Consider the following 25915-nt stretch of genomic DNA (forward strand, 5'->3'; position numbering starts at 1 on the left):
TTGTACTCAAGTGGGGGGAACACTACATAGAACACCTGAAACATTAAACCCACCATCTGAACTTTTCTCTATTTTTTGTTAAACCAGTCTCAAAACTTACTGGATTTATATTGTAGGGAGACTAGAGAAGTATCAGTGCCAGCTGCATTGTTGCCAGATCTCCCCCAAGGTCAAGCTCAAGGTTACTCTCCTCCCCAGCCATTCTGCCATCTCACTCCCCCTCTATTTTCCTTCTGCAGACATGGGAACTGACATGATTTATTATCCCCTCCTTCAGCACCTACAGCATTACCAGAGTTTGCTCTCGCTTTCAAGATTAAACGGTCATGAGCAATCAAAGGTGGCAGTACTAATCCATTTGTCCAGGGAGAGACTGTTTGTACCCAAGTTATCTAAGAAAGTTATGTCAAAATATCATAGCCACCACTTATATCAACTGTTTGAGATTTTTGTCAGCTATTACTTTAAAGAACTTGGAAGTCTGCATATTGCATTTTGTATTTGGTGGTTTTGGTATTATAACTTCCGTTTTATTAAAGTGTTTCACTCTGAGGAAATGGCATATTGAAGATTTATCAAAACGTAGTAGACATACCACAGAAACAGAGCACACAGATCACAAAACATTTCTAACTGCTCCAGTGGAAACAGAAATAAGGCAATTTGTGAGAAAGTATACAATCTAGAGAGACAGCACTCCTATCTGTACCTAACATCAAATACTGTAAACATACTTCTATTACATTAATAAGAAAGTCTCAAATACTTTAGGTACAGGAAGGTGGAAAAGAGAATTGTAAAGAGCATTATGTAAACGATGGTATTCAAAATTTGTGACACCATATCTCACTTCACTTTGCTACAAAGAACTTTCCTGACAGATGATCATCTTAGGTTCTTCTGAAGGTATTATTTGCTGTTATGCAATTAGCTGACATTTAATTATAATCAATCATACCGAGAATGATGTGTTTTTGATAACTCTTCAATGTGTCATTGCCTTTAAACAGCATACTTTAATAACACGCAAGATGTAAGACTAAATTCACCAAATACGAAATCCAATACGGCTTCTCACAAGCTCCTCAAAGGTCGACACTGCACCTGACCATGTCTGACACAAATGGTCAGCTACATCATTGTAACATCACGTCCTTCGCCAGTTTGGTGGAGACATTCTCTCCCACTTATCCACGGTGGAATTAAATGTTTTTTGTAGGGTTGGCAAGAATCTAGGAAGATACGTAGCTGACAATAGCAAATTTGAATATAATAGTCAACTTACTTATTTTCAAATCATTTACATGAAAAGTTTGACTTTACCTCATTCCCTGTTAGGTTACAATAAAGTCGTCGAAATAGTGACGACAGTCAAAATTTAAAACAGACTGAATCAAGAAGACGGTCATAAGAAGCAGGTGAGCTGTAAAAAGAACAGTGTAGTTGTAAAACCAAGAAAAGGGGGACTTTAAGATGTACAGTGACATTAAGTAGTAATCATGATCAAAAGGCAGGACGTAGTCAAAAGCATCGAGAAAGGGGCCACAGAATAAAATTAGAACCAATAACGAATGGTAAAGAGATGCAAAGAGTGAAACCAGGTCTTGTTCGAACGAATCTGATGCATCTTGGTAATACCCATCACGTGCTGATTCCAGCAGAATACTGAGTTTGTGTGTGGATGAAAAGTAAACAGCAGAATAGAGAACGCAGGGGTTGTATGTTTTATTTTTAAAGTAGAAACGAATCCAGCTGAAATTTTACCGAGGAACAAGTGGAGTCAGTATCTTTATATAATTTGGATATATAATACGGAGATTTTGTACATGTGCAAATAAGGTTATCACACTAAATTGCTACTCTAATGTTGTGAAAGTGGTAGTACTATTCAAGGTTATGCATCAACTGTTTATGGGTTATTTCACAAAAATGCGTACCTTTAGTTGCAGATGCCCACATTATACAGTTTGCTGTTATATGTTGCCAATGTAACTATCACAATGTTATTTCCATATCTATAAAATGTTTGTATTGTATCTCAAAACTATGTCAGATTTTGACATTACTGTGAAATGTCGTGTGACTAGGGCCTCCAGCCGTGTAGATCGTTCGCCAGGTGCAAGTCTTACGATTTGACGCCACTTCGGCGACTTGTACATCGATGGGGATGAAATGATGATTAGGACAATACAACACCCAGTCCCTCAGCGAAGAAAATCTCCGACCCAGCCGGGAATCGAACCCGGGCGCTTAGGACTGACATTCTGTCGCGCCGATGACTCAGCTACCGGGGGCGGACGACAAACTATGTAACTTACATGTAATTTTGACAACTTCTTAGTAATAGGTTGCGGATTTGCATTATACTCTTGTTGATACAAATCGGGAAAGAGGATTTCCGAGGTTCTTTCATTTGCCATAGCATTTATCAGGTGAGAAGTATGTCTAATATTCATTGTCTGTGGGCTGTGAACTAGAAGCTTGCGGTCCTCAGCCAGTGGGATGTCCTGTTCAAAAATGTGAGCAAAAACCTCGCCTCTGGCGTGAGTATTGGGCATGGGGTGATGGCCACAACGTAGACCCAAGGAGATGCACTTTCTGTGGCAGGTTGGGACTTCTGTCCTCATTCCGTAGATGCGTGGGGATATTTGTAGTGACCAGCTTCACAATGAGGTTGGCCAACCCCTGCGGCATAGTTTGCCTCAGGCATCCAGCAATGCCTTGCGTGCATGAGTACGACTCCTCAGCGTGTTTATTTAAATAAAAAGTTCCTGCTTCAGCAATAATTACTACTCTGATGCGCTGTTACACACGTCTTGAATCGGCTGTTATTATTAAACATAGAAGCAGGAGGCTATCAGAGTAATCAATTATTCAAAATGACACTCACACTCGCATTATTTATTTTGCCGCCAACCAGTTTCAACCCGCGATGGGGTCATCTTAAGGGCAATTTACACTGTAAAGTTATAATATTAGTAAGTAGTCATGTACGTAATCTATAAGCAATCTGCCAGATTCCGAGACGGAGTTTCGTTGTGGAAATTATTAAAAGCATCTCGCATTGAAGTACATGCTGTATTTCGAACTTCTGCAAAACTTTGACAGTCTTGGGGATTTTGCGTTCTTTTAAATTTGGCGTGCTTTTTTCGTTGCTTCTGCAACAACGATCTGACTCGTTTTGTCTGCCATGGGGGATCAGGACCATCACTTATCAATTTATGTGGCATATGTCTCTCAACTGAAGTCGATACTATCTCTTTGAAACTTTCCACATCTTTTCTATGCTTACGTGATCAGAACGAAAGGAGTGGAGACTCTCTTAAAAAGGCGTTAAGAGCATTTTTATCGGCTTTTTTTTTAAATAGATGTGCTTTTAGTTTCTTTTTGATGGTTGTAGGTGTTACGGCATTCAGCCTAGCAGCAACTACCTTGTGGTTGCTAATTCCTGTATTCGTCAAGATACTCCCTATTTGTCCAGGATTATTTGTTGCTAAGAGATCAAGCACGCTTTCGCAACCATTTACGCTTCGAGTGGGCTCATGAACCAAATGTTCAAAATAATTTTCTGAGAAAGCATTCAGTACAATTTCAGATGACGTTTTATGCCTGCCGCTGGCTTTAAATGTACAATTTTTCCAGCATATCGATGGTAGACTCCTGGCTATAGTGCTCAGTACGGGGTGTTACCGCCCATGGCAGCAATACAGGTCTGACAACGACGTTGCATCTTGTGAATGATGTCATCAATCTCATGCTCAGGCAATAACGCCCCTTCTTCTCGCAGAGTTGCTCGCAAATCTAGGAGAGTGGTTGGTGGTTGGTGACGTGTTGCAACCCATCTCCCTAGAGCATCCCAAACATGCTCTATGGGATTCAGATCGGAAGAGCGAGCAGGGCACGCCATCCATGCAGTATCTTCAGTCTCGAAGAAAACTTCTACCACCTGTGCTCTATGAGGTCGAGTATTATCGTCCATCAACAAAAACAGGAGAGTAACTTCCAGGAATTTCGCATAGTACAAAAAGTGTTGTTATGGACTCAGTAACTATCCAACAGAGGAAAACGTCGTTGCAGTAAATTTGAACTTTTATTCTGGACCTTTTAGGATACGTTATCTTCTCCATCCCAATGTGGTTCAGATTGACTTTACGAACGAGAAAATCGCGAGGCAATCATCACATCAGCAACGTCAAACACTTTATAGAATGATTTTTCCTTTGGTTCCTTTAATGTAGCTAAATATGATTTTGAGGATCACATATCACAACTACTTATTTTCCGCCTTTCAGCATTGCATAAATTTTTTTGCTACTTTTCAGAAAATATGATACTTGACATTTGTCTTGCAGAAGTTGTTATTTGCATTACCAGCACATCACAATTTATGCTTATTTTAGTTCTACATGCGAGTCCACATACCTATAAAACACACCAGACTTTTACTTGACACATTTCCTATGCTTATACAAATTCTATTGGTTCCTTGTTTTCACGATTTCTTGATTATTATGCATTTTATTAGGAGGCAATGTGCCCGGTAGGGAGTATCTTGCAGGTCGGTACTCTTACCGTAAGAGTTGCACATTTTTCTATTTTCATTCGAGTATACACGAAAACAACAACTGAAAGAGACAACAATTATTGTGACATGTGTCCAGCGGATCACATCCTTCGGGCAGTCTGACCACTGCAAACGGTAATTCAAACATTTTTTCGTAATAAGAAGATGTATCCTTTTGTATACAGCCTCTATATAGGGTGAAAAGTATTTAAACCGACAAACTCTGGGAGGTTGCAGGGGACGTCAAAACAAATATTTTCCCCTAATGTCATTTTTTCCTATGAGGAGTATTTAAACCGGTAGAGGAAGATTTCTCTGGCGACAAATTAATGAAACCAACAAAAAAGTCCAGAGGGGACATATCTGGGGATCGAGCAGGCCATGGTACAGGACCACCTCTCCCAATCCACATTTCTGGGAACCGTCGGTCCAGGAATCGGCGCACACGATGACTCAAATGTGCCGGCGACCCGTCATGTCGGAACCACATGCGTTGTTTTGTAGGGAGCGGGACGTTTTCCAACAATTCCGGCAATGCTCTGGCGAGAATATTATAACAGTGCCTGCCATTTAATGGCCTAGGTAGCAGATACGGCCCAATTAAACAGTCCCCAACAACACCGACCCACACATTAACGAAGAACCGCACTTGATGAGCGCTAGTAACTGTGGCATGTGGGTTATCCTCACTCCAAACATGCAAATTGTGCATGTTGAAGACTCCATCACGCCCAAACGTTGCTTCATCGGTAAACAACCCAGAGGATGGAAATGTAGGATGCATTTCACAGTGTCCCAGGTACCACTGCGAAAACTGTGCTCTGGGTGGATAATCAACTGGTTCCAGGTTGTGGACAAGCTGTAAGTGAAATGAACGTAACACTTGCTCTCGAAGGACTGTTCTTTGCACGAGTGCTGATTGAAGGATCCCGCTCCACATACTGCAAGACAGCGCCCTCAAATTGCAGCGTTATTACCGTGCGACGGCGTCCCTGTCCAGGTAATCTGCTAAATGACCCGGTCTCACGCAGACGTTGGTACACAGCAGCAAAGGTCGTATGATGCGGGATACGGCGATTAGGATATTGTTATTGATAGACCCGCTGCGCAGCTCGTCCGTTGTGGTGCGCTACGTAGTACGCACCAAACATGTCAGTGTACTCACTCCAGGTGTATCCCTCCATTGATAAACAGAGACAATGCACTACTAGACTGGTGAACAGCAGTTGTCTACAACTGAAGAGCGTAATACGCCCTCTAACAGCTGAAGATCGTAATACGGCCTCTAACAAGTGAAGAGCGTAATACGGCCTCCACCGGTTTAAATAATCCTCCTAGGAAAAAATGACATTAGGGAAAATTATTTATTTTGATGTCCCCTACAACCTCCCAGAGTATGTCGGTTTAAATACTTTTCAGCCTGTATATCTGATATTCATTTACTTCCGATGCTATTTGTCTTTGGTGATACCATGTAATATTCCATTATTATTTATAGTAGGTATTAAAATCCATGGAGAAGAAATAAAAACTTTGAGGTTCGCCGATGACATTCTAATTCTGTCAGAGACAGCAAAGGACTTGGAAGAGCAGCTAAACTGAATGGACAGTGTCTTGAAAGGAGGGTACAAGATGAACATCAACAAAAGCAAAACGAGGATAATGGAATGTAGTCGAATTAAGTCGGGTGATGCTGAGGGAATTAGATTAGGAAATGAGACATTCAAAGTAGTAAAGGAGTTTTGTTATTTGGGGAGCAAAATAACTGACGATGGTCGAAGTAGAGAGGATATAAAATGTAGACTGGCAATGGCAAGGAAAGCGTTTTTGAAGAAGAAAAATTTGTAAACATCGAGTATAGATTTAAATGTCAGGAAGTCGTTTCTGAAAGTATTTGTATGGAGTGTAGCCATTTATGCAAGTGAAACGTGGACGATAAATAGTTTGGACAAGAAGAGAATAGAAGCTTTCGAAATGTGGTGCTACAGAAGAATGCTGAAGATTAGATGGGTAGATTACATAACTAATGAGGAGGTATTGAATAGAATTGGGGAGAAGAGGAGTTTGTGGCACAACTTTACAAGAAGAAGGGATCGGTTGGTAGGACATGTTCTGAGACATCGAGGGATCACCAATTTAGTATTGGAGGGCAGCGTGGAGGGTAAAAATCGTAGTGGGAGACCAAAAGATGAATACAGTAAGCAGATTCAGAAGGATGTAGGTTGCAGTAGGTACTGGGAGATGAAGAAGCTTGCACAAGATAGAGTAGCATGGAGAGCTGCATCAAACCAGTCTCAGGACTGAAGACCACAACAACAACAACAACTGTGGAGAGAACAGAATACCAAGGTTACTTCCATTTCGACTCTTGAGCTAAGGAAAACTTATTTCATTGTTTATTTGCACAGAGAATTTTGTCAGTTTTTTTTTTGTACAGGGCCGTAGAACTCGGTGCCTACGAGTCTGGGAAAATTTCAGAGGGATTGATTTCATTATATTAATTTTTTTGGATGACAGTAAAACTGATTAACCGCACCATCTGCTCAACAACAAATCGCACAGTAAATATGGGTAAGACAAACATTACGCATTGCATATTTATTAACAAAGAAAAACATACTAAAATTTTTTTAAAAGAACGTTACACCGGTGTAGTACCACTTTGCTGGTCAACGCCAGAGCCAACATCTTACTCCATGAAAACTTTCCCGTCATCCACATACTGCTTACTGTGGAGATCATTCTCCACTGGGCCAAACAGATCTCAGTCAGGAGGTTCAAGATCTGGGATGTAGAATAGATGAGGAAAAACAGTCCAACGGAGTTACGTGAGCTCCTCTTGTGTCAGCACCAGCAACAGAGACGTCCAGTTGTGCAGCGACGTGCTTGATTGTGAACCATCGATCACGTCGAAAGAGAGCGTTCGCACGTGCCAACATTGTAGGAGTCGCAGCTGTGTGGTCCATACTGGCGCGCAAATTGGACAGATTTGCGCGACATTGTTATAGCGATAACAGACGCCTCGTCCAACAACTCACTGCCCTTTTATTCAATCTCTGGTCTCTACAGACATCTGCGATACTCTGGTTTTCCGCCAAAAGACACTCAATGAGAGTTCTCTTCTTGGAATGCAAATTTGAAGGCTACATTTAGCGCCGTCTATCGGAATTTCATGGAACTGTAGAGACTGAAGAGGGAATGTTCCACAATGTCCCACACAAATCCCACATTTTTTCAATCGACAATGGCTGAGAAAAAAAATGCGTTACATTACATATTGAATGGCCCTCGTATGTGTGTAAGACATTTCTTTTGGAACTATTACACTCTTGCTACATAGCTGTTACGCCGTGGAGGAGCGAAAATCATTTTTAAGACAAATTGCATTGTATTTAAACCAGTCACACTCTTGCTGCGTAACAATTATGCTGCTGAGGTGCTGGATTCATTTTTTCACACAAATTACTCTGATAGATTTTTAGACAACATAGTTCTGTGGAGATAACAGCGATTAATTTACTTATAATGAATTATTCAAAATGACAGTCACAATCGCATTATTTATTTTGCCGCCAACTGGTTTCAACCCGCGATAGGGTCATGTTCAGGGCAATTTACACTGTAAAGTTATAATATTAGTAAGTAATCACGTACGGAATCTACAAGCAATTCGTCAAAGTTACATAAATAAACAGAATTTTATACCCATTGTTCGCTGGCTGGAGTCGTCACCCTGCCTGTACAGGTGGACAATCTCAGTAGCCGTCTTAGATTATTTGCAGATGATGCTCTCATTTACCGTCTTGTAAAGTCATCAGATGACCAAAACGAATTGCAAAATGATTTAGATAAGATATCTGTATGGTGCGAAAAGTGACAGTTGACCCTGAATAAAGAAAAGTGTGAAATTTTTCACATGAATACTAAAAGAAATCCGCTAAATTTCGATTACGCGATAAGTCACACAAATCTGAAGGCTGTAAATTCAACTAAATACTTAGGGATTACAATTACAAACAACCTAAATTGGAACGATCACATAGATAATTTTGTGGGTAGAGCCAACGAAAGACTGCGATTCATTGGCAGAACACTTAGAAGGTGCGACAGGTCTACTAAAGAGACTGCTTATACCACGCTTGTCCGCCCCATTCTGGAGTATTACTGTGCGGTGTGGGAGCCGCACCAGGTGGTACTGACGGATGACATCGAAAAAGTTCAAAGAAGGGCAGCTCGTTTTGTATTATCACGAAATAGGGGAGATAGTGCCACAGACATGATTAAAACAAAGGCGTTTTTCGTTGCGACGGGATCTTCTCATGAAATTTCAATCACAAGTTTTCTCCTCCGATTGCGAAAACATTCTGTTGGCACCCACCTACATAGGGAGAAATGATCATCACGATACAATAAGAGAAATCAGAGGTCGATGAGAAAAATTTAAATGCTCGTTTTTCCCGCCCGCCGCTCGGGAGTGGAACGGTAGAGAGACAGCTTTAAGGTGGTTCATTGAACCCTCTGCCAGGCACTTTATTGTCAATAGCATAGTAATCACGCAGACGTAGAGAATGTGTATCCGTAAGAACATTTTTGTCTACCGCTATGCATGTTACAGTTGTTTACGTTATGTATTCTTTACATTTTCCTACTTTACCATCGCCTGTTTATACTGTTTTGTTGCAAAATAAGTGCTGCCTTGAAACTGTTAGAAATAAAAAAAGCAAAGAGTGGGATTCGATCCAGCGACCCAGCGATTACGAGGCTTGAACGCTAACCTCTTTTTTTCATTATTTTAATCTCAATTTGTTCGTTGCACCTGCTCGGGGCGGAAGTCGCAAGACGCCCGTTTCAGTTCGTCGTTTATCTATTAACTCAGTTTTTTTTTTTTATTAGAGACAACTGCTAACCCTCTGACCGAACACGCTGAGCTGCCGGCGCTTTCTGGTAAAAACGACCACGCACAGGTGTATATATTTGACGATAGAAATTATCTTGCGATTTTCTCAGTAACGCTTGAGAAGTACGCGCTACTGCTTACACATTTTGTTGCCCTCGTGGAGTACTACGAGTGTACGAAGTTTGCAGTAAATCCGCGTTCCAAACGTCGTGCCTTCCCCTTGTTAGTCTGACTCGATGCCCAGTCGGATTAGAGCTGTTGTTGCTGCCGCAGGTTTCAGCTGTCAGTATCAAATTTCGCCTACATATTTAATCGTATATTCTTCCTACTATGCTCTATACTAACAATAAGTAGAGTTATGTTACCCGCTGTCCTATCTGATATTGCATTGTTGAAAATTGAGTTCGCTTGTTAAAACACGGTCTGGTGAAGCGACACTGCATTGACAGAAGAAACTGCATATCAACTGCTCGCTTGTTGACAACAGTCGGTGGTGTTCGCAGAGCGACTTCGGGAAGAACGCTGACGAGATGCTGGGCCGGCCGCCGGGGTTTGTGCGGCTAGCCTGGCAGATGTGCCGCCCAGACTCACCCTGGAGGAGCACGTGCGAGTCCCTGGTCGAGATCTACACCGGACTAAACCCATCCAGGAGCGACTTCGTAAGTTTGTGTGGCTCTCTCTCCGTCTTTCCTTCGCTTTATTTCTCTTTCGTGTAAGTGTGTGTGTGTGTGTTATAACACTTCTGTCTGCTACTGCTGTACCATAACCTTAAAGTTGTGGGCAGGTCGTGAAATAAAACTATCTTGTTAAAGCAATTATGGTATAAAGCAACAGAGCAGTGTTACCCTCTGAGAGGAATTTTGTTATGTTGACCGTGTTGTACCTAACGGAGGTGGCTTATCGGAAATGAAAGTCAGAATTACGTAAATATTTAAACAGTAACAAACAAAATTTTGCCTATCTGCACTGTTCAACGGATAAAGAAAACGGTCGCCAGCCTAACTAGGCAAGATAATGAATAACATTCTCGTTCAAGAAAATAGTTATTAGTAACTTTAATGGATAAACACAACCTATACTTGGCCTCACGCGAGTGCAATGAACTCTGACACATACATATGTTTTAAGGTCGAAGCTAACAGCTGGAGCAGCACAAACTATTTGCAAAAATATAACAGACACCGAAACACACTATTACTTTCAGGGCTTGTTCAAACTGAACTGTCTTTATAACATTACTATTAACATTCACTGCAGGATCATAAATTGGACATAGGTTAAGTCTCTCTCAGTTAAATACTTTACTATTTAAAATGAAGGTTAATTGGAATCCACTAACAGGTTGCTTCTCACTATCATTTGAATAAACAAATTATGGTTTTCATAATTAGTGATCTTTCTGTTACTTGTTACTGAGCATTAACACAATAGACAAACTGTGGATCCTGCTATACTATTAATACGCACTTCTAATACACAAGAGAGACACTTAGCAAACATGAGTATATAACGTTTCACAACTGCTGTTTTCTACTTTTACTACATTGAGAGACAAAATTAACATATATGTAAGATACTGACTCACCTTCTGCGATTTACAACAGGCAGTAATGTGATCATTTACTAAGCAAAACTTTATGAGCCTCAGTCTTAAGAACTTTTAATTTGAAGTTGGCAACAACGCATTAATAAGCAGTTTTACTAGGAAAATTATTTTCAGCAAGCACCATTAACTTTAACTCACTCTCCTGCCACATTAACTTTAACTTTCTTTTTACTATGTTCAAGAGGCATTAATTAGCAAAAACACTGGTCTGTAATGTTTTTTCAGTAGGGACACTCGGTAATCACTTTAGTTCAAACGGAGAGGAACCTGAGAGGTGTTATGATGAGGAAAAAATCAAGGTAGGTACATAAATTCAGTTATAAATTACCTTATATTTGAGCACACTAACACATCCATTATGCTGTCCTTCACTGTACATTACTATAGTGCTCCATTACAGTGATTGCGCAATGACGTGGCGATTGCATGTTGGTAGGTGGAATTGCAGGTAGAATTGCTGGACTCTGTCATTTCTTGGTGGCGATGATAGATACAAATTCCAGAATAGTTCCAGCTATTTATCCATCCATCTGAGGCATTGGAAAGCGGCAGGAAAAGCCTTTCTCGGAACCAGCACAATATGCAACATTTACATGGCAGAGCACAGTTTGGTAGCTCGTCCCCGACTTTTTCCACCTAAGCCAACCACAAATTGCGCGCGCTACACAGTTCCGTTCCCGAGGGGAACCACTACACCTTTTACATACAAACTAACTAAGAACCCTAAGTGAGGATCAGCAGTTTACATAACAGCAACCAAATTCATTCAATAAAACAGAACATTTGCACATATTGACATTTCTACAAAAAATTATTCACACAGAAATTACATTTATATATATAGTAAGTTTTGTTCCCTCCAAATGGGACAAAGAATTTAAATGACAGATACACTACTTTGCATAGAATCAAATCATGACATCAAAGTTCTTACAAGAAAGGAGTGTACAATTTTATGTTATCGATTCAAACAAACACATTTACAGAAGCTCAACGATATAATATTAAATAAAACAAAAGCAAAATAAATCAGTAGAGTATTAGAGCTATGGTGTTACAGTGTGTGTTTTACAGTCTGGCTGCAATTTTCCCCCGCTACCACACCATACTGCGTGAGTGGGAGGTAGGGGAAAGAGGGGGATACTGCGAATTCAACGTACTTAGATGGCAATGCAGTCGTACAGTATATGACTTGGTTTCAGATTTCATACGTGCCAGATCATAAACGAAACAAATTTTCAGTACTGTTTAGTTATTTTTGGTGCGCTGTAAGCATAATGTAATTTTTACCAGGTACAAAATGTCGCCGTATGGAACAGACACAGACAATTTCACCGAATTTCGCTCTCAGATTCCCATGTAATCGTTATTTACACTACTGGCCATTAAAATTGCTACACCACGAAGATGACGTGCTACAGACGCGAAATTTAACCGACGGGAAGAAGATGCTGTGATATGCAAATGATTAGCTTTTCAGAGTATTCACACAAGGTTGGCACCGGTGGCGACACCTACAACGTGCTGACATGAGGAAAGTTTCCAACCGATTTCTCATACACAAACAGCACTTGACCGGCGTTGCCTGATGAAACGTTGTTGTGATGCCTCGTGTAAGGAGAAGTGCGCACCATCACGTTTCCAACTTTGATAAAGGTCAGCTTGTAGCCTATCGCGATTGCGGTTTATCGTATCACGACTTTGCTGCTCGCGTTGGTCGAGATCCAATGACTGTTAGCAGAATACGGAATCGGTGGGTTCAGGAGGGTAATACGGAACGCCGCGCTGGATCCCAAAGGCCTCGTATCACTAGCAGTCGAGATGACAGCCATCTTATCCGCATGGCTGTAACGGATCGTGCAGCCACGCCTCGATCCCTGAGTCAACATATGGGGACGTTTGCAAGACAACAACCATCTGCACGAACAGTTCGACGACGTTTGCAGCAGCATGGACTATCAGCTCGGAGACCATGGCTGCGGTTACCCTTGACGCTGCATCATCAAACAGAAGCGCCTGCGACGGTGTACTCAATCACGAACGTGGGTGCACGAATGGCAAAAATGTCATTTTTTCGGATGAATCCAGGTTCTGTTTACAGCATCATGATGGTCGCATCCGTGTTTGGCAACATCACGGTGAACGCACATTGGAAGCGTGTATTCGTCATCGCCATACTGTCGTATCACCCGGCGTGATGGTATGGGGTGTCGTTGGTTACACGTCTCGGTCACCTCTTGTTCGAATTGACGGCACTTTGAACAGTGGACGTTACATTTCAGATGTGTTATTACCCGTGGCTCTACCCTTCTTTCGATCCCTGAAGAACCCTACATTTCAGCAGGATAATGCACGACCGCATGTTGAAAGTCCTGTACCGGCCTTTCTGGATACAGAAAATGTTCGACTGCCCTGGCCAGCACATTCTCCAGATCTCTCACCAACTGAAAACGTCTGGTCAATGGTGGCCGAGGAACTGGCTCGTCACAGTACGCCAGTCACTACTCTTGATGAACTGTGATATCGTGTTGAAGCTACATGGGCAACTGTACCTGTTCACGTCATCCAAGTTCTGTTTGACTCAATGCCCAGGCGTCTCACGGCCGTTATTACGGCCAGAGGTGGTTGTACTGGATACTGATTTCTCAGGATCTATGCACACAAATTGCGTGAAAATGTAATCACATGTCATTTCTAGTATAATATATTTGTCCAATGAAAACCCGTTTATCATCTGCATTACTTCTTCGTGTAACAATTTTAATGGCCAGTAGTGTATTTAAATTCATAACCGAAAACAGGTCTTTCACACACATAATTGCAGCACTTTTGCAACCTCGTTAGGGAGACGTGGAAACTCTACTTGAGGAAAACACTGATATCCTGGGCAGTTTTAACGTAAAGGCATTTGTCTTTAAAATAGGAATTACACAGCAGATGAATCAGATACATCTGCACACGCGCAGGTGCTGTTTCAGCTACAGCGGCAAACAGTCGCGAAAGCAGATGTAAGATTAGCAGTGTCCTCGAAACGTTTAGAAAACTTTCAAGGGCACAATGCATTTTTGATACCCCACGTTTTCTTTAACGTCATTGAGCTTAGGGAACTGGACTGTGTTTGTCATAACTTGTCCCGTCTACAATGCGATTTTCTTTTTTAAATGCATCCCCAACAAAGCAGAAATAAATTGTTTCTTACCTTGCAATGCTTCATAGAGGGCAATGTGCATTCAAGCTCACTAAAAATACTAGCTCTGCAAACCACTCCGGATGTTCTAATTTTCGTTCCACACTCCTTTTTCCTTCATAAATTGAACAATAGCGGATTTTAAATCGAAAAATCGTTCGAAGTATTCCCCTCCACCTAACCAACGTACTTTTCTAGTAATGTATAAAGTTTTTCCAATTTCATCAAAAACTGTTGTAATGACAGTGTAAATTTTACCATTCGTAGCACCAATTTCTTCTTGATGAACAGAATCATGGATCCCATCTGTCGATCATTGTAATCTTTTGCTCTTTCATTGTCAAGTAAACTTTTAAATTTTTTCTACGTGGTACTGTAATATCATTGCAGAGCAAATTTGTAGTGCCCACGGATTACGCGATTGCCCAGTAGATACTGAGAATTGTCATCTTTTTCTTTTGTCATTCCCATACACTTTTAAAGGCTTGTGAGGGTACACCTCCGGACTGCTTCTTTTTGTGCAAACGGGTACTAGATCTGTGTACGTCCTCCACACCACGAGGCACGTCAACCTTTGACCCACACTTGCCCCACACGTCTGGCTCGCATGCGGTTTGGCACGCCGTGTCCGGGCACGATCTAAGGCCTCTGTAACAATGGAGGACGACGTGGCTAAGGAGAAACGATAGTGAAACATAAATAGTTCTTAAATTTCAAAGGAAAGATCGACGACAGCTGCAGGCGGGCATGGAAATAATTCGATGGCAAAAACTGAAATTTTTGCCAGACCGGGAATCGAACCCAGATCCCCAGCGTAATGCAAGCGGTTGCTTTAATTGCCTCGGATATCTGGACACGCTTCACGTCTGACACGAATTCCCAACTAGTCACACGCTAGTAGCATCCACGATTCATCTCCTTGCTCGCTGAAGTCCTGTTTCCCACAAGAGGGTCGGAACCTGTTGAGCGTCTGGAAGCCAGTCACGCCTACAGATACGCCACACAAAGGGTATTAAGGAAGTTTTGCAATATGACGCTACAATAAGTCGCATCAGTCTGATTGTTGCTGTGTTCTGAGAATACTTCATACCTGCATTGTAGTCACTGCGCCATGTCTGTGGGGGGTCGCAGTTTCGAATCCTGCCTCGGGCATGGATATGTGTGATGTCCTTAGGTTACTTAGGTTTAAGTAGTCCTACGTTCTAGGGGACTGATGACCTAAGATGTTAAGTCCCATAGTGCTCAGAGCCATTTGAACCATGTCTGTGGGCGCAGTCGTTCACTAACAGGGTTAGTGTGAAGTGCTTGCTATGCAGGGGCGATTGTAGATGTCGGTCAAGGCGGAGGGGGGGGGGGGCTAATGGGGGGAGGGCGTTTGGGGGAATGGAATATCGCTTAAAAAAAGGAGAGTTGTAGTCCTCCACTACCAAACTGGTAAAATTTAGTGTTGCTTAAAGTAGTTTTTGGTAACTGTTTTGAAATCAGAGTAAAAAATGTATATTAATAGATGATAAGACGCCCATTTTAAGTTAAATGCTGTTTATTGGTTTAGATAGTAAGCTATTTGCCGCTCTTATTCTTTTGTTAAAATGTGTTTGAAATACATTGCAAACTATGTTGTTGTTGTTGTTGTTGTGGTCTTCACTCGTGAGACTGGTTTGATGCAGCTCTCCATGCTACTCTATCCTGTGCAAGCTGCTTCATCTCCCAGTACTTACTGCAATCTACATCCTTCTGAATCTGCTTAGTGTATTCATCTCTTGGTCTCCCTCTACGATTTGTACCCTCTACGCTGCCCTCCAATACTAAATTTGTGATCCCCTGATGCCTCAGAACATGTCCTACCAACCGGTCCCTTCTTCTTGTAAAGTTGTGCCACAAACTCCTCTTCTCCCCAATTCTGTTCAATACCTCCTCATTAGTTATGTAATCTACCCATCTAATCTTCAGCATTCTTCTGTAACACCACATTTCGAAAGCTTCTATTCTCTTCTTGTCCAAACTATTTATCGTCCACGTTTCACTTCCATACATGGCTACACTCCATACAAATACTTTCAGAAAAGACTTCCTGACACTTAAATCTATACTCGAGGTTAACAAATTTCTCTTCTTCAGAAACGCTTTCCATGCCATTGCCAGTCTACATTTTATATCATCTCTACTTCGACCATCATCAGTTATTTTGCTCCCCAAATAGCAAAACTCCTTTACTACTTTAAGTGTCTCATTTCCCAATCTAATTCCCTCAGCATCACCCGACTTAATTCGACTACATTCCATTATCCTCGATTTGCTTTTGTTGATGTTCATCTTATATCCTTCTTTCAAGACACTGTCCATTCCGTTCAACTGCTCTTCCAAGTCCTTTGCTGTCTCTGACAGAATTAAAATGCCATCGGCGAACCTCAAAGTTTTTATTTCTTCTCCATGGATTTTAATACCTACTCCGAATTTTTCTTTTGTTTCCTTCACTGCTTGCTCAATATACAGATTGAATAACATCGGAGAGAGGCTACACCCCGTGTCTCACTCCCTTCCCAACCATTGCTTCCCTTTCATGCCCCTCGACTCTTATAACTGCCATCTGGTTTCTGCACAAATTGTAAATAGCCTTTCGCTCCCTGTAATTTACCCCTGCCACCTTTAGAATTTGAAAGAGAGTATTCCAGTCAACATTGTCAAAAGCTTTCTCTATGTCTACAAATACTAGAAACGTAGGTTTGCCTGTCCTTAATCTTTCTTCTAAGATAAGTCGTAAGGTCAGTATTGCCTCACGTGTTCCAACTTTTGTACGGAATCCAAACTGATCTTCCCCGAGGTCGGCTTCTACTAGTTTTTCCATTCGTCTGTAAAGAATTCGCGTTAGTATTTTGCAGCTGTAACTTATTAAACTGATAGTTCGGTAATTTTAACATCTTTCAACTCTTGCTTTCGTTTGGATTGGAATTATTATATTCTTCTTGAAGTCTGAGGGTATTTCGCCTGTCTCATACATCTTTCTCACCAGATGGTAGAGTTTTGTCAGGACTGGCTCTCCCAAGGCTGTCAGTAGTTCTAATGGAATGTTGTCTACTCCCGGGGCCTTATTTCGACTCAGGTCTTTCAGTGCTCTGTCAAACTCTTCACGCAGTATCATATCTCCCATTTCATCTTCATCTACATCCTCTTCCATTTCCATAATATCGTCCTCAAGATCATCACCCTTGTATAGACCCTCTATATACTCCTTCCACCTTTCTGCTTTCCCTTCTTTGCTTAGAACTGGGTTTCCATCTGAGCGCTTGATATTCATACAAGTGGCTCTCTTTTCTCCAAAGGTACATATAGCTACATAATTATAAAGAAATGATTGAATCTGTTGGAGTAATATATTCGCTGATTTCTGAAGTCATTTTATCCAGTGTAATATGATACTCCATTGGGGGCGAGGGCTACAGCCCCCATAGCCCCCCGCCCCCTTTTCACCGCCCCTGTTGCTATGGCATCGTGGTCACGAAGTGAGATTCGGGTTAGTTCTGCGGTACAACTTCACGCGTGGTTTAGACATAGAGCAGTGTTTTGAAGTTAAGAATCTTGCACTAGGGTGATGTGTGTCCACATCGTGTAACTCTATACAGATGGTACAGAGAATTCCTAACAGGAAATTTCACTCTAGAGGACGCTGAGAGGATGGGAAGGCCACAATCATCAGTTACGGAGGAAAACATTGATGCTGTGAGGAAAATGCTAGATGAACACAGGCTAGTGACATATAGTCAGTTAAAGGATACCTTAGTGCTAAATGCACCAGCAGTTCTTTCGGTTCTGCATGATCATTTGCAAGTAAAGAAATTTTGTTGTCTCTGGGTGCAGCACATAGACTGACGGAAGAGCAGGTGACACGACGTGTGACTTGGTGCCGGGAGGTGTTAAAGAAATTTTCTTACGGACAATCTCAGTATGTGAATAACATCGTGACAGATGACGAGACTTGGCAGTACTGTTATGACGTGCCGGCTAAGACTCAAAACAAATTTTGGGTCTTTGAAAATGACGACACCTGTAGCAGTCAGAAAATCCCGACCAGTAAAGAAGAAAATGACAGCTTCCTTTTTACCGAGCGAGGTGGCGCAGTGGTTAGACTCTGGACTCGCATTCGGGAGGACGACGGTTCAATCCCGCGTCCGGCCATACTGATTTAGGTTTTCCGTGATTTCCCTAAATCACTCCAGGCCACTGCCGGGATGGTTCCTCTGAAAGGGCATGGCCGACTTCCTTCCCCATCCTTCCCTAATCCGATGAGACCGATGACCACGCTGTCTGGTCTCCTTCCCCAAGCCAACCAACAAACCAACCAACAGCTGCCTTTTTCAAATCGAGTGAAATCGTGGAGCGTGATTTTTTGGACACACAGAAGAGAGTCGCAGCTAAGTGGCACACTGAGCAGTGCCTGCCCAAAGTCATCCACTCTTTGAAGAACCTGCGACCGAAGTCAAGAATGGACATTTGGCTCCTCCACCACGATGACGCTCCTGTTCGCCTTGCCAAAGCATGCACCGAAAATTTGCGAGGTACAGGACTGAAACTTCTTGAGCACCCTCCTTACAGTCCAGACCTCACTCTTTGTGACTTTGCATTGTTCCCGCATGTGAAAATTAAGCTGAAAGGATTGCAGTTTTCAAGTGATGGGGACCTTCTGAGGGCTTGGGACAATGAGTGTGTCTTACTCCCTGCGGAAACGTGACAGAAATGGTTTAGGGGTTGGTTTCGGCGGATACTTGTCAAGATGTTCTCGAGTCAGGAGTCAGTGGTGTTGTGGGGTTCGTAGATGGTTTGTAAGACGAGTGTGGCATGTGGAGAAGGTCAGACAAACCAGCAGTGATTATACAGGGTGTATACGACCCGCGACAACCCGGAGATGCGGTAAAAACCCGCGAATTTTTTAAAATTCCGGGAATTTTTCATTGTTTTATTTTTCAGTTAAATTTTTGTAATTTTGACTGGTGGGAACCAAAATTCTAACAAAGAATATTGCTGTATCTCGCTCCTGGAGAATAATATTGCAGCAATAAAACATGAACGAGAGAAAAAAACGAAAATAAAACTTAAGTTGCAATGGAAATGCGCCATATACAATAACAAACACTTTGCTTATACCAGTTCTGCCAAGAGCAAAATGTGTCAAAGGCTTTAGGAAGACTATGCAGTGCTTCACAACAACAAATTTCTGCCGATGAGCATGACATCCCAACTGCTTTCATTAGATTAGTTTGAGCAGTTGCGAGCGAGCTCATGCACATGCACAGTTGAGTCGCGTATGAGTAGTATCTTCTCACGCTTTTGGCTACGGAAGTGTGGCTGTTACCTGTATAAGCAGCCACATGCTAGCCGGAAAAATTTTACTGGCGCGCCCAAGCTGCCAGATTCACGCATGCTCAACAAGCCCGGATCTAGTGCGCGGACTGCAAATCGGGGTAACTGCCCGGGGCAATTTCACATTCCTGAGGGAAAAAACCTTGTTTCACAAAGCGCCTAGCATCAAGCGCACGTTGGTCTATCAATTATTCATATGATTTTGAAACACGTCCCCGCAGGTTTTTGAACATTTTTGAACACATTCTAAGTTGATTTCTGAATGAATCATAAGTTGATTTTTGAATGCATGCATAGTGTCCACGATGTCTCTGCCAGGGGAATCCCCATGGCATTTCGAAATAAACTTTCCTGCAGACAAAAGGAAACGGGGCTATACGAGTTGAGCGGAATAAAGGCGAACGGCTGAATGCCAATCGCTGTTTATGTGGTTGACTGGGTTTGCGAATAATCAGCGTTGTTATAATTATTAGAAAAAACCATAGATTCAGACTGCCAGAGTGGATATAAACGAGAAACAGAAATAACAGGTAAGAAAGATTACGTATTATCTTCTCAGTGTATCCAAGAAAATCAAATTTTGACACAAAGGTTTCGGCCACATCGCTACACTAGTGAGGGCCAGTTGTTCAGTCTCAGACTATCAACCACTTTAAATTCTATTCTGGGAGCAGCGCGGAAAACGCGTTGTACGAACACTTAATAACGCCTAACCGGAGTCTGGTTTCCTCCCCCAAAACAGCCCAATTCCAGCCTAACCGGAGAATAAACGCGGGGTAACTAAACTGGTGATTGTGGCAGGGTTAGTGAAGTTAACTGGAGATAAATTTTGACACTGGCAGGAATAATTACAGAATTAGTAATGACAAGATTGTTTGTTAGAACAAGGAAGGATAAGAAACGGGAGCATCACACAAATTATGGAAGAATATGACGATTCCAAATTTATATAAAAAATTCGTACTTCTACTTTTCGATCTCATGCTTGAGAAGCTGGAGCGTATGAATGAAATGTGAAACTGTTTCCTAACATAAAGATTTCTGCTTGTAGTGGGCCTAATAGGCATTTGATATTAGTGCTTCGGGAATTATATTGTGTCGTGTTATAAAAATGATCATTTGTGCCAAACCAGTCTCGTTTATTTGATGTGTGTTACAATTACTGCTATATTAGGAAGGCCTATTTCGTTTTATCTAGCAGACAGTGACAAAATACACATTATCAGATCAAGAAACCACACCAGTCTTGGGTACTATTTGTATTAATAGCTTTTTCAGTGTTAGACAACGACATTTCTTTTTTTCATGTAGCAAAACGTTTCGCGAACTTTGATGAGGTAATAGATTCTTTTCCAGAAAGGAAAGCACGCCATGTAAAGGTGTATCAAGATTAGAGAGGAAGAAATGCTAGGACTTAAGGACTGAAGAAATGTGTACTGTGTTGTTGTCTCTTGTGTCTACTTGTTTTATGTATCCTATATTTAATTTTATGTCACACAAAACAGCAAGTTATTAGCTAATAGGCAATACAGATTTATTGTTCTCCCGGTTACAAATAATCCCATGCAGCTTTGACAGCGAGTTTATTTTCTTCTTAAAAAAAAAAAAATAAGAAGAAGAAGGCAGGATGTCAAACCGGCCGACTGGGAGCAGGAGAGACACCACAGGACATTTTAATTTCCACTGTCCCGAATGTAGTTTGGTGTCATTCATTACAAAATATTACGCGTCTGAATTCCACAGAGTGAAATACAGTGACGTCATAGAAGAATGCTGCGTGAAGAGGTGTGGCACTGCACTTTGGCACACTTAAGACCAAATAACATGTCTTACATTTCCTCGAACACATATGTTTTACGTATCACTCTTCAGAAAGATGTGCGCTACAAAATGAACATATATGTGGAAAGTCGATTTTGTTTAGTTTTTGGCGTCCTACCTCAAACGCTCGAAAGTGAGGCGGTGGGGGCATTATCTAGTATTGCCCCGGTGTGGAGTTTTGGTCTGAGTTGAAGTGCGGAGGTGGGTAGTCTCCACGTGACCCGTGTTTACTGTTAGTGATTTTGCTGTTTCCTCTTCGTCTATTGCTCTCAAGCCAAATGAAAACAAAACGAATTTCTGTGGCCGGAGGGTATCAAGTGAATTAAATTAAATTCATATAATTGCGGAAGGCTGAAATATGTTATTAGTTACAGATTTGATTTTATTACCATCTTTCTGACCGTAAAGCATTAATCATCTTGCAGAACAATGAAGTTGTTATCGTCGGTTTGCTAAAGATATTTGGCTTTTATTAATCTTTTCCTCTGAGGAAGTCAATCTATTTGAAACGAAGTTTTTTATTCCACACTATTAGCTAGTTTCAACTGTTCGCTTCATTTCAAGTGCACATTTTCATCTTCTAGCACGTATGGCATTGCGCCATAATAAAGAACCAAACGAGATAATACAGTAGCGGTACTCCAAGAAAATTTACGTCCGAATCCGGACGTACGAATGTGGACTTCAAGCCGAATTATTCATTTTAGTATGATTACGAAATTCCGATACTCTAGGAGTATCCTCTAATGTCTTGTTTCTTTTCTGTCATAATGTAAGATCTTTTAATGTTTTACACGTACTAACATACGGGCTTGCTACATCATAGTAGCTCCACAATCGCAGTGACGCCGTTATCTGGCACTGTCTGACAACTGCTGAAACGAAACTATTTCTAACAGAAAATGTTGCGAATGGTTGTTTGAAAAGTGTTATTTTCAATGTAAATTTCCTGTTACGCAAGATGAACTATGTGCGAGAATGTACGATGAATTTCTTAAATCACAGAGCGTTTAACTCTCATTTGAAAATCAACTCCTTGAGAACGACCGTTTTGAAGAATTTCGAGCCCAGAAGACCAGACATTTATGTCGTTGTTAAAAATTTTACTGGTACATTTGTGTGATATATCTTAAAAGTGTAACACTCGCAGAAAAGATCAATATCATATGTGAAAACTTAGCTTCTCTTGAAGCTTATTTATCTTCGAGACCAATATTATATCTTTTCTTGTAGCAACTCTGTGTATATCAATGCAAACCATAAACTTTTCCGATTTGTGTATTCGCGCTGCTTAACAGTGATGTTGCTATTGGCTGACTGCATCACGTGTCTTATACTGTGAATACCCGCTGTCATCGGCTGATGAGATTACGTGACATGAGCTATGACTGGCTCACAAAAGCGCATCGCAATCTCCATTTCAATGCTTCGGAAAGTAAGATGCGGTGTTTGGTGGAATTTATACTTCCGTAATACGAAGATATGCAGTATACATGTTGCTGCCACATCAAAGATCTTTTCAAAACGTGGTTTTCCCCTAATAATAATGATAATGAGCGTATGGCATTGGTAGCCGGAGACCCCTCGCAAGGCGTTTCGGCCGCCACTCCACAAGTTCTTTAACGCCACTACGGCGACTTGCGAGTGAATGAGGATGAAATGATGATGAAAGACATACAACTTCCAGTCATCTCGAGGCAGAGAAAATCCCTGACCCCGCCGGGAATCGAACCCGGGACCCCGTGCGTGGGAAGCGAGAACGCTACCGCAAGACCACGAGCCGGACGAGTTTCGTTTTATAAAGTGCTGGGAAATTCTACCCCGGTGTATAAAACCATAACAATTCAAAGGATTGATAAGTTTTACAGTTCAGTGGAAAAGTATACTGTGACTTAACACGGAAAAAATGTATTTTCACCCGAGAGAAAGTGTATTTTTAACAGCGAAATTCCTGGGTGCTACCTCTTCTGTTGCGCTGTCAGGCGTTCTCTCCAGCCCCACACGCGGGTTTGCTGTGGCGCGGTGTGCGACAGGGAGCAGCGTCTTCTGCCATTGCGGTGCTGCCCAGGGTCTGCGGCTGACGAGCGACTGGCGGACTTCAGCGATGGCGAGCGGCCCAGGCGAGACTGCGGCAGAGTGTGGGCGAAGAGTCCTGGGCAGTCTGACAGCAGTCCTCGGATCGCTGCCCGGCGGCGGCAGTGGCGACAGTGACATAGTGAGGTTTAACAGAGCTGAGATTAGTGAGAAACTTGTCATAAAACCTGAGGACCTCAAACTGGCGAAATGAACGAATTCTCCTACCTCGTAAGCAAATTTTCCGCTGATGGACGAAGCAAGCAGGATATAAAAAGAGCACTAGGACAGGCAAGGCCATTCCTTGCCAAAAGTTGTCTAATATCAAACATTGCCCTCAGCCTGAGGAAGGAACGTCCTAGAAGGTACGTCTGGAGCACAGCATTGTATGGACGTAAATCATGGACTGTAGAGAAATCGAAATGGTATCGTAGCGTTTAAGCTGTGGAGCTATAGAAGGCTGTTGAAAATTAGTTGGTATGAGGAGAAATGGGGTTGTCCACAAAATTGCCGACTAAAGAAATATGTGTAGAAACACTGACGAGAAGGAAAAGGATGAAAGGACATCTGTTAATCAAATGGTTCAAATGGCTCTGAGCACTATGGGACTTAACATATATGGTCATCAGTCTCCTAGAACTTAGAACTACTTAAACCTAACTAACCTAAGGACAGCACACAACACCCAGTCATCACGAGGCAGAGAAAATCCCTGACCCCGCCGGGAATCGAACCTGGGAACCCGGGTGTGGGAAGCGAGAACGCTACCGCACGACCACGAGATGCGGACCATCTGTTAATCCATGGGTAAATAACTTCCATTGTACTACAGGGAGGAAAACAGAGATTGTAATACACCCATCAAATAATTACGGACGTTGGACGCAGTTTCTACTTTGAGATGAAGAGATTGCCAAGGAAGGTAAAGTTGTGATGGGCGATATCAAACCGCTCAGAGGGCAAATAACTCCAAAAACAGTCAACTTGAAAAATTGAAATACTAACATTTTTTCGCCGTTTTATAACTACATACTGGTACGTAGGTCCCTAATCGTACCACACTTACCCACCATATCTTAGATACCATAAAAGAGGAAGCGGGATGGGATCATGGTTGGTAGTCACAATTTATAATTAAGACAGTTTATTGACATTACGCCTTTTAAGGAATTTGACAATTGCAGACTGTGGACGAGCCACTATATAAAGCTTTGCAAATACAGTTAAAAACCCAACGTATTCAGTGCTCAAATAAACAGTCCCTTAAAAAAAAGTTATCAGAAACTTAATGTGCCAGGCATTTATAGAAACCTTAAGCATAGCAATTATCAATTACATCACATAGCCACTTCATCAAACTCCTTAACACCAGTTGTTACATTAAGATGGCCACACTAAACATTCTTCACTAAAATACCCTTATAAACTTACTATTTCAATCCGTTAAAGAAGCACTTGTTGAAAGGTCAATTACAAACTTAACGTTGCCGGTCACTAATGCCCCTCATTTTATTTGCCCTTGTTTAGAAAACGGAAGTACTAACACACTTCAGAAATTCAGTCTTCACTCAAAATACATATAATGAAAACAGTTACCAATAAAAGGTGACTTAATGACACTTTAACATTAGTGCCAAGCTAAGATCCAATTACATAACATGAGAACCACTTACATAAAAAACTACAGCAGAAACATTGATCTTTAAAAATGAATATTCACGTGCTCAGACGTGTTAATAAAAGAGTACTAGAAAGAGCTGCGCAAGGAACTCAGCAGATGCTATGCAATTTAAAGTTTAGCCAGTTGCCAGTCGCTAATATTTAAGGAAACAGTTTGGTATAAGAACAAGATACGTACAATGTATGTTTATATATCTACCAGCTTAACCCGCCTTGGCAAAATAAAGGTAAATACTAAATTGTGGGAGGCGGTATGTGAACAACTCCCGGTAGTAGCGTGGTTCTTAAACACTGCCAGGCCTATACCTCGGATGACATTTCACTCCCCGCCAAGGTGCTGGCACAATCAAAGGTTTTTGCGCGAATCACAAAGACATTCCAACAACTCTGAAACATAGAAACACTCGGCAGAACCTTTAACTCTATATATGGGTAAGCGTGTAAAAGGAACACGTTACACTGCTGACAAATTCGCATCTTTGACCTTAAGCATTTGCACATGGATATTAACAGAGCGCAGGCTTTGAAAACGCCAACATAAAATCATTTATTTACTATAAAAAACAGTCTTGATCACAATTTGTTTATTACGGTGACCGGTTTCAATCACTACTGTGGTCATCTTCAGACCTACAAGTCGTATACAATGCTTTAATTAGAGGGCTACATGCATTCAAGAAAATACATAAAGTTATAAAGCTATAAAACTATGAATTACCAATGAGTAATAAC

The 25915-nt window shown here is 41.6% G+C and overlaps 1 protein-coding gene across 1 annotated transcript in view; it reads left to right on the plus strand.

Annotated features, from left to right (window-relative positions):
- The window catches only part of LOC124619977 (lipase 3-like), a 114073-nt gene that overhangs the window by 44227 nt on the left and 43931 nt on the right, over positions 1 to 25915 (plus strand). Inside the window, exon 4 of the mRNA XM_047146640.1 lies at positions 9965 to 10120. Within this exon, the coding sequence (XP_047002596.1) occupies positions 9965 to 10120 (156 nt within the window). The remainder of the gene's footprint in view (positions 1 to 9964; positions 10121 to 25915) is intronic.

Source organism: Schistocerca americana, chromosome 6 (assembly GCF_021461395.2).
Source record: "Schistocerca americana isolate TAMUIC-IGC-003095 chromosome 6, iqSchAmer2.1, whole genome shotgun sequence".
NCBI classification, from domain to species: Eukaryota; Metazoa; Arthropoda; class Insecta; order Orthoptera; family Acrididae; genus Schistocerca; species Schistocerca americana.